The following is a 13312-nucleotide window of genomic DNA, read 5'->3' on the forward strand; positions in this document are numbered from 1 at the left end:
TTTTCCGAAGCAGTGGCCACATCTAATTTTGGAGAGTTGCACCTCGTGTGTGGCTTGGGAAAGAGAATCTGTGAGGTTTCCAGGGCCCCTGGATGTGGGGTCATCTCATCTGGGAGAAGTCTAGGGCTCTGACAAACCAAAGCAGCAGGGCTTCTGGTCACCTGGCCTGAAGAGCTCCTGGGCACACCTGGGATAAAATCCAGGGCCTGCAAAGCCTGTGTGATCCGGCCCAGGCCCACCATGTCTGCACCCCTCGCTCACTCCGGCATTCGTGCTGTTCCTCAAACCTGCCTTGGGGACTTTGCAACGGGATTCCGTCTGCCTGAGGGGACCTACTTCCTCTCCAGGCCCCCCTATCCTGCTTCTGAGACCACTCCATCTAAGAACACCATCCTTTTCTGCCTCTATCAGTTTTTTTCCATAACACTTGTAACTTCTGGAGATTACGTGTATGTTTGTTTTCTAGTTTATGCTTCTCCACTGGACAGGGAGCTCCTTGAGGACCTTGTCTTGCTCACTGCCCCGGCCTAGAACTTGCCGTGAAGCAGTGCCTGGAACAGACCAGTAGTACTGGTTGCATGAATGAATGAATGAATGAATGAATGAATAGATTTTCCTTTTAGACATATTAGGAGATGGGTCTATGGTTTCCTATGCTCATTTTGACCCAGAGATTTGTGTCCTGTGACCCACATCCAGACCCAAAACACACACAGACACACACACATGCACATAAAGACACACGCACACACAGACACATGCACACACAGACACGTGCACACACAGACACACATGCACACACGCACACACGCACCTTGGTTTGAAGAGAAGAGGGACAGGAACGAACATTCTACGCATGCCTACAGTGCACCATAGGTAACAGACGCCGCATAAACACTCAAGGATTATCTCCATTTTTAGCCAGAGAAACTGAGGCTTGCTCTCTGCTGTGTGTCCAGTGCCTAGCACTGTGCCTGGCATAACCATCTGCTGAACTGAATTGCACTAGATTCAGGAGGCTCAGAAAACAGCTCAAGGTCACCCAACTAGCAAGTGGTGAAGCCAGAATCTGTGCTGAGGGCTGTTCAGTTCCCAGCCAGTGCTGGGTAGCAGCCATAGGCACCTGCACAAACTCCAGGGACCTCGTTAACATCCAGACACCCACCAACTGGCAGCCCAGATGCAAATTTATCCTGCACCTGAGGCTGCTCCCAATGTGTCCAACAGCCTTGGCTTCAACAAACCTTGCTCCCTGGGCTGGCTGATGCCTTTTCCTGCCTCAGCTGCCCTGATCCCAGCCCCAGTCCCACGTTTCCTGGCCACTGTCAAAAAAAGGAGACACTAGTGATGAATACAATGTCCTACGAATGCCTTCTGACACCAAATGTCATTTGTAAAAATTAGCCAGTTATGAGTTATCTGTGTCATTTCCTCTTTCCAATGCAGCTCATTAGGAAGACTTTATAGAATTATCCTGCATCAGAAAGAGTTGGAATGACCATTCAAAACTGCAGCCAGCAAACTTTTGCTATAAAGAGTCAGGTAGGGCGGGGTGTGATGGTTCACACCTGTAATCCAAGCACTTTGGGAGGCCAAGGCAGGTGGAACACTTGAGGTCAGGAGTTCGAGACTAGCCTGGTCAATGGGGCAAAAACCCATTTCTACCCAAAAATACAAAAAAAAAAAAAAAAAAAATTAGCCGGGTGTGGTGGCAGGTGCCTGTCCTCCCAGTTACTCAGGAGGCTGAGGTAGGAGAATCACTTGAACCTGCAAGGCAGAGGCTGCAGTGAGCTGAGATTGTGTCACTGCACTCCAGCTTAGGCTACAGAGTAAGAACCTCCCTCAAAAAAAAAAAAAAAAAAAAGGTAGTAAATACCTTAGGCTTTGCAGGACAAGAAGTAAAATTGAGGATGTTACATAGGGGCTTTCAAATAATTTCGCATGCCAAAAAATATTGTTCTTCTTATTTTTTTCAATTATTCTCAGCTTATAAGCTGTGCAGAACTGACACTGGGCCAGTTCGGCCCACGATCTATGGTTTGCTAGGCCCTAATTTAAAGCAATACTTTTTAAACTTTGCTGTGTATAAAAATTGCCTGATAAACTTGTGAAAGCAGCGTTCAGGCCCATACGCAGAGATTCTGATGAGAAGGTCTGGCTGGGCCACTGAATTTGCATTTCTAACTGGTGGATGGGTGGTGCTAATGCTGTCCCCCCACCGCCCACATTTTGCGTGGTACTGATATTCTAAAGTGTCCCTTTTCATAGATGAGGAAACTGGCTTAGCTAAGTGATATGTCCAATGTTACACCCCGTGGACTAGGTAATGACGGCTGCTCTGCCACTCCACAGGGCTGTTTTGCCACAGAAAACTCCTCTCTGTTTCTTTAACCCACTACCACTCTCATGCTTCTGAGCCTTTGTCCTCACTCCTCTCTCTGCCCCACGCCCACCCTCACAAACGTAACTCTCCTATAGAGACCAAGCTCAGGTGTCAGCTCCACTTAAAGTATTTCCTGACCTCCTCAAATCTCAATGCTGCTTTCTGTAACAGCATCTGTACATACTTGTGTATAATGTATATAATTGTTTGCCTGTATGCCTATCTTTGTTTTTTGATTTTTCGTTTTGTAGAGATGGGGATCTTGCTAGATCGCCCAGGCTGGTGTTGAACTCCTGGCCTCAAGTGATCCTCCCACCACGGCTTCCCAAAGTGCTGAGATTACAGGTGTGAGCCACAGAGGCCGAGAATTGCTTGAGCCGAGGAGTTTGAGACCAGCCTGGGCTACATAGTAAGACCCCATCTCTACAAAAAAGAAAAAAACAATTAATTAGCTAGGCGTGGTGGCATGTGCCTATAGTTTCAGCTACTCAGGAGGCCGAGATGGGAGGATTGCTCGAGCCCAGGAGTTCAAGGTTGCAGTGAGCTGTGATTGTGCCACTGCACTTCAGCCTGAGCAACAGAGCAAGATCTATCTTTTAAAAGTTTTAAAAAGGAAACACAAAAGGAATGTAGGCCGGGCACAGTGTCTCACACCTGTAATCCCAGCAATTTGGGAGGCCGAGACAGGCAGATTGCTTGAGCTCAGAAGTTTGAGACCAGTCTGGGCAATATGAAAAAGCCCTGTCTCTACAAAAAAAAAAAAAAAAAAAAAAAATACAAAAATTAGCCAGGCATGATGGTGCATGCACATAGTCCCAATTACTAGGGAAGCTGAGGTTGGAGGATCGCTTGATCCCGGGAGGTCGAGGCTGCAGAGAGCTGAGATCATGCCACTACACTCCAGCGTGGGCAACAGAATGAGACCTTGTCTCAAAAAAAAAAAAAAAAAAAAAAAAAAAAGAGAATCCATGGATGGATCATGGATGGATGGATGGATGGATGGATGGATGGATGGATGGATGGAAAGATGGATGGGTGGATGGGCAGGTAGATGTATGAATGGCTGAATGGGTAGATGAATGGTTCGGTGGAAGCATTAATGGGTGGGTGGGTAGATGGATGGATGGGCAGGCAGGTGGGTGGGTGGATGGACAGATGGATGGATAGATGGATGGACGGGTGGGTGGATTGGTGTGTGGATAGATGATGAGTGGATAGATGGATGGATGGATGGGTAGATGGGTAGGTGGATGAATGAATACTCCTCATGATCTATTGCTTGAAAATAATTTTCACGGCAAAGTTAAGACTAGAATCCGATTCTGCTAGAGTATATTCCATGGCTGTTTATGTTGGAGCATACCGAACATGCTAACGGTAGTAGTTATATTTTATTGCGTGTTGAGTGTGCACTTATATGGCAGGCTTTGTACTAAGCACTCCCACTAATCCTCTCAATAACCCCTTTATTCATTCCATCTTTACTACAAGAAAATGGATGCTCAGAAAGGTAGAGCAGCTTGCCCAAAGCCACACAGCAAATCACATCCTAGCCCATCTGATTCTGTGCCAATTGCCCAACACCTTTCCCACCCTCCACCAGGGTTTCTCACCCTCCCTGGCCCTGCCCCACCTCTGCAGGCCCCCAGCTGGCCTCACCTCCATCAGCATAGGTCTCGGTGCCATAGCCGTCTTGCAGGCCATTGTTCCAGGTGCCCTCATACTTGGCACCGCTGCTTGAGCTCTGCCGGATTCCGTAGCGTCCCTTGAAGCCATGTGTCCACTCGCCCTTGTAGAGCCAGCGCCCCTTGGTCTCTATGCCCAGCCCATGCCGTTTGCCCTGGCTCCAGTATCCCTCAAAGGTATTTCCGCTGGGCCAGGTATAGACACCTGCCACCTCAAAGCCAAAGTTCCAGGAGCCAGAGTATTCGCCCTGGCCCTTGGGGCCTGTGCACAGTCCGTGCCCATGGGCCTTTCCCCCCTCCCAGCCCCCGCAGTACGCCCCACCGTCATCAAAGTCAAAGCGGCCCCCGCTCATCTCATCATAGCCCCTGACAACCTCCCCGTCCTCCAGGGTGAGTGCAGAGGGCGTGGGTGATGCCTGTAACACTCCTCCAGTGCCCTCGGGGGCAGGCCCCCAGACTCACCACTGCGCCCCAGGAGGGGGGAAGCAGGATGCCAGCAGAGGCTGAAAGAGCCCCGGCGCCGAGTCAGCACTGGGTTGGCTAGTCAGTGCCATGCCAGGAGCCCCGACTCCACCAGCCAGAGCAAGGCTGCCTGCTGGGAAGAAAGCAGGAAGGAAAGGTTCAAAGTCCCCACAAAGCGTCCCAAGTCTGCTTTCCAAGAAGTCCAAGGGAAAATGGTGTGATCTCTTTAAGAAGCCCAGTGAAAGCGTGGGGTGGAGGGGTCCCCAGCCTTTTCAAAGAGGGGAAATTCCCCTCGGTGACAGCCCCCGCCTGAGGCTGGGTTCCCACAGCCCGCTGGCCCCCTTCTCCACCCCAGTGGGTGTGCGGGGCTGTCGGTCTCCCGGCCGCTGCCCCGCCCCCTTCTCCAATCCTGCCCTCCTCCCGGGACGGAAAGGTCAGTGTTGCCCTAACAAGGCCATTGGATCTCAGAAGCTGCTCCCAAAATAACCCAGGGCCAGCCCAGCCTCCTTCGAAGCGGGAAGGAGGGGTATTTCAAATCGTGCCCGTGCTGCAGACCCGGGCAGTGGCTGGAGAGACGAGGAAGGAGGCTGAGAACTGAGTGCAGGCAGCCCAGGGAACCTGGTGTCTTTTCCTCCTGGGAATAAGAGCTGCCCTCCATTCTCAGAGTCCCCTGGGTCTGCGGGCAGGGAGGGCGCCGGGGAAGCGGGGAAGGGAGGGGAGAGGGAGACCAGCAGAACGCCCAGTCCTGGAACACTGAAAATCCCCCAGAGCGAGGAGGTTGGCAGATCTCAGCCCCATCACCACTCACATGCCCTAAGGGGACCTGGGGTTACAGCACCACTGCCAGCCCCATCAAGGAATCCAGTGACCTAAAGAGAAAGGAATGGAGACAGTTTCACATGTGCTTCCGAAAGCAGAGGAGGGAAGTCAGAAAGAGAGGGGAGGCTGTGGAAACAGTCTGGAAGATACACCAAATCTCAGTCCAGTGCTCACGCACCACGCTGAGCTCCTCCCTCCACCCCGGAGAACCTGGTGCAAGAAGCAACCATCTATTCCCTTTCTCTTTCCCCTGAAAGGCAAAGAGAAGGGAGAGGAGCCTGCCCTCCTCGCTGCCTGAGACACAGACTGGGCTTCCCGCTAGCTTCCTCTCCCCACCCCTTGGTACCTCTGCGCCTTTCCTGCCGCAGACCCAGCAGACCCTGAGAGTCAAAGGAGTCCCCTTCCTGTCAACCCAGGGTTGTGTTGTAATGAGGTCCTCTCAGAAATTCTCAAGGGTCATGATTTTTTTAAATTTCCCTTTCCGAGCTGTCTTTTGCTCTAGTGTCCTAGGAGACTGTGAGGCCAGACTTCAGAAAGCTCTTGGGGCAGGGCCAGGAGAGAAGGGCCTGGGTGGATTCCCAGCCACTCAGGTTCCCACCAAACTCCAGTAAAAAGAACAAATAAATCTCCACGGCAAGAAGCTGTGGCCAGAGCTAATGATTGTAAATCCCAGCTAAGCCCAAGGTTAATGGGAGTGTAGAGGAATTCTGGGAAAGGTAAGAGCCACTAGGAAGATCTGTGTGTGTCTGTGTGTGTGAACGTGTGTGTAAGAGTGTGTGTGTGAACGTGTGTGAGTGTGTGTGAAAGTGTATGAGAGTGTCTGTGGCGAGAGTGTGTTGTGAGAGTGTGGTGAGAGTGTGTGTTTGTATGTGTGTGTGTGTGTGTGAAGATGGGGATGGAAGAGAAAGAATTAAGCACAGAAGGTGCTAGAGAACATCAGACAATTATCTGACTTTAAATTTATCTGACATATTTCCTAACCCCATGATAATTTAGGCCACGTAAAGTCACTGCCGAAGTCTTGTTCCTGTTCGGGAAGTGGGTAAAAAATGTTCCCTGCTTTCCTTCCAGCGGGTTATCTGTTCTTAGGACTTAGTTCCATCCTTGGTCACAGCCCCTGACCTTAAAGAGCCCCTTCTGTATCTGCATTTCACCACCAGGTAGAGGCACCCAGCCTCTTGGGCTCACTGTTACCGTCTGTTTGCCAAGCTGACAGGGAGCACATAGTGGATAAAGACTGTGTCCTCTGGGTAGTTAGGTGTGAGCCCTGGCCAGGTTGACTGACAGTCTGCTTGCACAATTCACTTCAGGGCTACTCCCAGGGAGTTCTGCTTTCGCCACTTCTCACTGAGGCCTTTGGGGAATCACAAACTTTTTTCCAGCTCTGCTGTCAGGGGAAGAGCATCTCAAACTGGAAGCTAGGGGAGTTTGAGCTGCGGATTCAATACTGTAATCATATGCTTAGGCCAGGCGGCCATTGCTACATCTTAGCAGGGTGTTCCACCTATGTGAATTTAACCACTGTTCATTCATAGCAGCTCCCTAGGGTAGCTCCCTACCCAGGGTTACTACACGCAAGAACCACCTATAGAACTTAAAAACATAAAGAGATCCGAGAGCCCCACCTGAGACCTACAGAATTAGATTGTCCTGGGAGAAGACCTGGGCAGTCGAATTCTTTTAAAAGCTTGTCAGATGAATCTGACTCTCATCTCTGGTTAAAAACACTGTAAGTGCCTGGTATAGGGGCTCACACCTATAATCCCAGCACTTTGGGAGGCCAAGGCTGGAGGATTGCTTGAGCCCAGGGGTTTGAGACCAACCTGGACAACAAAGTGAGACCCCACCTCTACAATTAAAAAAATTTTTTTTAATTAGCCAGGTGTGGTGATACACACCTGTGGTCCCAGCTACATGGGAAGCTGAGGCAGGAGGATCGCTTGAGTCAAGGAGTTGGAGGCTGCAGTGAACCATATTGGTGCCACTGCACTCCAGCCTGGGCAATCCTGTTTCAAAAAATAAATAAATAGATAGATAGAAAATAACAACAAAACCATGGTAAAATTTCAAATTAAGAAACTGTTTAATAACATAAAGATTCATGAATCCGTTTACTGCAGGATGAGTAGTTTTGGAGTTAGATATGTCTTCAAATCCCAGTCCTGCCCCTCACAAGCTGTGTGACCTGGGACCAATTGTTAATTTCTCTAAACTGCAAATTCTTCATCTGTAAAAGTCCCTACCTCAGAGGATTATTGGTATCAAGAATAACAGTATCTACCTTATATGACTGGGTGAGGATTACAGAGTTAATACTGTAAAAAGGCTCAGAACACACTACACATATAAACAGTGTTAGCGCTTATGAGTATTACTCTTACATACTAAATTACTTTTCAGGCTTAATAGTCATCAAAGAGGGAAGAGAGAACCCTTCCCAAATATTAAATATCTTGACATCGAAGCACTCCTTATTCTCATATTTTAAACTGAAAAACAAAGTTACTGGTAAAGGGATACTATGACTTTGTAAAGTTTAAGTAAGATTCTTTGCCAAATTTGGTACTGGCCTTACCTGCCCAGAGCTTTCTGATAAGTTACCATTCGTCCTGCCTTTTAAACGGTTGCATTTCAGGGAAAGGGAGACCTCTTGTGGTGTTATGTGCATTACAACAGACTTTCCTCAGAAAAAGCAAGTTCTTCAAATCCAATGGAATTTACTAAACTTGAAATATTAGCTGGGCATGGTGGTGCATGCCTGTGGTCCTAGCTACTCAGAAGGCTGAGGCAGAAGGATCGCTTGAGCCTGGGAGGTCGAGGCTGCAGGGAGCCGTGATCATACCACTGCACTCCAGACTGAGTGATGGAGCAAGATCCTCTCTCAAAAATAATAATTATTATTATAATTTAAAAATAAATAGGCTGGGCGCGGTGGCTTACGCCTGTAATCCTAGCACTTTGAGAGGCCAAGGTAGGCGGATTATCTGAGGTCAGGGGTTCGAGACCAGCCTGGCCAACATGGCGAAACCCCATCCCTACTAAAAATACAAAAATTAGACGGGAGTAGTGGAACCTTCCTGTAACCCCAGCTACTGGGGGCACTGAGGCAGGAGAATCACTTGAACCCTGGAGACAGAGATTGCAGTGAGCCAAGATGGTGCCACTGCACTCCAGCCTGGGCGACAGAGTGAGACTCCATCTCAAAAATAAATAAATAAAAATAAAAAATAAAATAAACTTGAAATAATTATAAACTGGTTGTAAAGGCAGCTAGCCTATTCCCTCTCTTCATCCCAGATCTCTTCCCACTCCCTTGTTCTGTTCCCTGGTCACTTTCTCCCTCTATTTCCTGCTCAACTTCTCAAGCTTGACTGCTTCTCTGGGAGCCTCAAAGGGAGAGAACTGAAAATCCGGAACAAAGAGAAGTACTGTGCCCAGAAATCCATTGGAGTTCTTCTCAGCCGTGGAAGGTTCAGCAGAGCGAGACTCATCGCCCTGGAAGCCTTTCCAGGCAGGTTTCCTGGCTAGACTAGTGCCCTTCCCACATGCTGGCTCCTCCCCCAAACTATGAGTTGTTAAAGCAAGGATTTTTTTCTTTCCAAAAAATAGTGAATAGTGCTGCAGTGAACATAGGTGTGCATGTATCTTCATAATAGAATCATTTATATTCCTCTGGGAATATAAATCAGTAACGAGACTGCTGGGTCAAATGGTATTTCTGGTTCTAGGTCTTTAAGGAATCGCCACAATGTCTTCCACAAGGGTTGAACTCACTTACATTCCCACCAAAAGTATAAAAGCATCCTTATTTCTCCAGAGCCTTACCAGCATCTTTTGTTTCTTGTTTGTTGACTTTTTAATAATTGCCATTCTGACTGGTATGAGGTGGTATCTCATTCTGGTTTTGATTTTGCATTTCTCTAGTGATCAGTGAATCAACCCAAATGTCGATCAACGATAGATTGGATAAAGAAAATGTGGTCCATATACACCATGGAATACTATGCAGCCATAAAAAGGAATGTGATCATGTCCTTTGCAGGGGCACGGAAGGATCTAGAAGCCATTATTCTCAGCAAACTAACACAGGAACAGAAAACCAAACATGTTCTCACTTTTAAGTGGGAGCTGAACAATGGAAACACATGGACACAGAGAGAGGAACGATGGGGCCTGTGGGTAGGTTGGGGGAGCAAGAAAAGAGAGAGCACCAGGATAAATAGCTAATGCATACAGGGCTTAATAGGCTTAATACCTAGGTGATGGGTTGATAGGTGCAGCAAACCACCACGGCACATGCTTACCTATGTAACAAACCTGCATGTCCTGAACATGTACCCCAGAACTTAAATTATTAAAAAAACCTGAGCATCTGTTGTACAGTAGGTATTGCAGCTCATCTGTGTCTACCCAGTGCCTGCACATAGTGGGTGCTCCTGGTCTTCCCAGCATCTAGCAGCTGATGACCCCTTCTGAAATCCTTTTTCAGTTGACTTCCAGAATCTCTCTCTTGGTTCTGCTCCTGCCTTACTGGTTCCTCCTCAACCCCGAGTTCTGTACCTTGGGAATGTCCCAGACCTTCATTCTCTGGCTTCTTTATCTACATTCATTTCTGAGGAGGTCTCTAGTCACATGGCTTTGCATAAACTCCCTCTACCGATGACTTTGAAGTCTGCATCCCCAGGCTGCACCATTCTCCCGATCTTCTGTCAGACATCCAGCCACCTACTCAACATTTCTTTTTTTTTTTTTTTTTTTTTTTGAGACGGAGTCTCGCTGTGTCACCCAGGCTGGAGTGCAGTGGCCGGATCTCAGCTCACTGCAAGCTCCGCCTCCCGGGTTTACGCCATTCTCCTGCCTCAGCCTCCCGAGTAGCTGGGACTACAGATGCCGCCACCTCGCCCGGCTAGTTTTTTGTTTTTAGTAGAGACGGGGTTTCACCGTGTTAGCCAGGATGGTCTCGATCTCCTGACCTCGTGATCCACCAGTCTCAGCCTCCCAAAGTGCTGGGATTACAGGCTTGAGCCACCGCGCCCGGCCCTACTCAACATTTCTAAATATCTCATGAGCATCTCAGATTTGACAATAACAAACAAAACTCTCAATTTCCACTTGCAAATTTGTCCCTCCAGCCGACTCCAAACTTACTAAAACCTTTGGAGTCAACCTTCATTCCTGTCTTTCTCTCACACCTTAAATCTAGTCCTTCAGCAAATCCCTGAAGGGATTTGGATTAAAATAATTCTAGAACAGGCTGGGCACAGTGGTTCACACCTGTAATCCCAGCACTCTGGGAGGCAGAGGCGGGTGGATCATGAGGTCAGGAGTTCGAGACCAGCCTGGCCAACATGGTGAAACCCCATCTCTACTAAAAATACAAAAATTAGCCAGGTGTGGTGGCATGTGCCTGTAGTCCCAATTACTCGGGAGGCTGAGGCAGGGAGAATTGCTCAAACCAGGAGGCAGAGATTGCAGTAATCTGAGATTGCACCACTGCACTCCAGCCTGAGCAACAGAGCGAGACTCCGTCTAAAAACAAAACAAAACAAAACAAAACCTTCCAGAACACATATTATCTCCTGCACTGCCAAGTACCTAGTACCAAACCTATTGCCTGACTCACTGCAGTAGCCTCCTAACTGTCCTCTTTGCCTTCCCTTAGTCTGCACACAGTAGCCAGTGCTCTTTCAAAAGGTTAAGTCTCAGCTGGGCATGGTGGCTCATGCCTGTAATCCCAGTACTTTTGGAGGGCAAGGTGGGAGGACTGCCTGAGGTCAGGAGTTCAAGACCAGACCAGCCAAAATGGCAAAACCCCATCTCTACTAAAAATACAAAAAAATCAGCCAGACATGGTGGCGCACACCTGTGATCCCAGCTACCTGGGAGGCTGAGACACGAGAATTGCTTGAACCCGGGAGGTGGAGGTTGCAGTGAGCTGAGATTGTGCCACTGCACTCCAGCCTGGGTGACAGAGTAAGACTCTGTCTCAAAAAAAAAAAAAAAAAAAAAAAAAAAAGTCTGGTCATGTCTCTCTCCTCTGCTCCCCCAAATGGCTCTCTATCTCACTCACAGTAAGAGTCAACACCTTTAAAATGGCCTATCAGGTCCTCCATGATCTGGCCCTACCCATCTCTCTCTGACTCCACCTGCTCAAGCTGCATTGACATCCTTGTGGTTCCTTCTGCCAAGAATGCCCCTCCCTCAGATGCCCCCATGGCTCACTCTCTTACTTCCTTCAGGTCTCTGCTCAAATGTCACCTTATCACAGCATCTTCTCTGCTCACCCCAAATAGCAACCCTATCGGTAGCCTACCCCTTCCTATCTCCTAATTATTCTTCTCTCCATACAACTTACATGTTCATCACCTTTCTCTACTGAGGACAAGGACATTATTCTGCTTACTGTACGATTCCCAGGCTCTAGTACAGTGTCCCTGGTGTGTTGTAAGCACTTCACATTCATTGAATGAATGAATGAACATTCAATGAAAACTTGTTCAATAAAGGCATGTGGAAATCAGGATGTTACTTTTTTGGAACATCAGAGTGAGACTTAATCCCTCAATCCACAAACCAAATCCATTTTCCTAGATGTATGAGAGAAAGGAGATTAGTTTGGTAAGTCGCATTCACAAAAGAAAGGGACCCTGATGTTAAAGTTGGCCCAATTGGGTCTGAGCAAAGTAATTTTTAACTTCAAGATTCATGTTTTGAGGAAGATTTTGCTGAGATGTAGATAACTTACAGCTTATTCCCACAAATCGGGAATGACTAAACTTTCATCCAAGCTGGATTTTGAGATAGTAGGTCATTGGAACTCTGCCTTTTTCAATCCTTACACCCCTAACACCTTCGTATGAAAAACATACGTATCATCATTCTCTGGTGATTGCTGCACTAACATACAGCACTAAGCAAATAACCAGACCGCTGGCTTGAAAAGCAAACTAAAAGGGATTTAAAGGCTTAAGAACTCGTCTTAATTCAAAGAACATGTTAAGCCCACTTAAGATGAACTTGAATAGCTCACTACTTAATTACAATAGCTCCACTCCTCTCCAGTTTTTATTTTATTTTTGAGACAGAGACTCGCTCTGTCGCCCAGGCTGGAGTGCAGTGGTGCGATCTCGGCTCACTGCAAGCTCTGCCTCCTGGGTTCACACCATTCTCCTGCCTCAACCTCCTGAGTAGCTGGGACTACAGGCACCCGCCACCACGCCCAGGTAATTTTTTGCATTTTTAGTAGAGACAGGTTTCACTGTGTTAGCCAGGACGGTCTCGATCTCTTGACCTCGTGATCCGCCCGCCTCGGCCTCCCAAAGTGCTGGGATTACAGGCGTGAGCCACCACGCCCAGCCCAGTTTTTGTTTTTTTTTTAAAGGTGAGCCAAAACATTAGTTGTGGAGGTGAAAGCAGGGTGGTACCTTTACAACCAGAAGCTTAAATTTTGGTCTGGGAATCCCTGGGAGTCCCTGATGCCCTTTCAGGAAATCTGAGGTCAACATTATTTTCATAGTACTAAAACATTACAGGTTGACGTTCCCTAATCTGAAATGCTTCAAAATCTAGAACTTGTTGAGCACTGACATGAGGATCAAAGGACCTGCTCATTGGAGCAGTTTGGCTTTTAGGATTACGGAAGCTGAACTGGTAAGCATGTAATGCTAATCTTTCAAAATCTAAAAAAATTCTGAGATCCGAAACACTTCTGGTCCCAAGTATTCCATGTAAGCAATATTCAACCTGTAGTTGCCTTTTTCACATTCATACTCACAAGTGTACAAAAGTTTGCCAGAGACCACACAATATGCGATATCCCAGAGACTGAATGCAGAAACATATGAGAATCTGTCTTCTAATTAAGCCAAACATTAAAAAAGATTTGCAAAAAGGTAGAACAATGCCACTCTTCTAATATTTTGTTGTTTTGGAAAAGCTATTTTTCATTCAGAAATTGTTAGCT

General features: G+C 47.6%; 1 protein-coding gene across 2 annotated transcripts in view; it reads right to left on the bottom strand.

Annotated features, from left to right (window-relative positions):
- Positions 1-5293, bottom strand: part of JPH2 (junctophilin 2) — a 78326-nt gene extending 73033 nt beyond the window's left edge. Inside the window, exon 1 of one of the 2 annotated variants that reach the window (XM_010384292.2) lies at positions 4043-5293. In XM_010384292.2, coding sequence (XP_010382594.1) covers positions 4043-4421 — 379 coding nt within the window. In that variant the 5' untranslated portion in view covers positions 4422-5293. The remainder of the gene's footprint in view (positions 1-4042) is intronic. The other variant, XM_030915852.1, reaches the window with a different exon arrangement.
- Positions 5294-13312: the final 8019 nt, after the last annotated feature.

This window comes from Rhinopithecus roxellana, chromosome 13, assembly GCF_007565055.1.
Source record: "Rhinopithecus roxellana isolate Shanxi Qingling chromosome 13, ASM756505v1, whole genome shotgun sequence".
NCBI lineage: Eukaryota > Metazoa > Chordata > Mammalia > Primates > Cercopithecidae > Rhinopithecus > Rhinopithecus roxellana.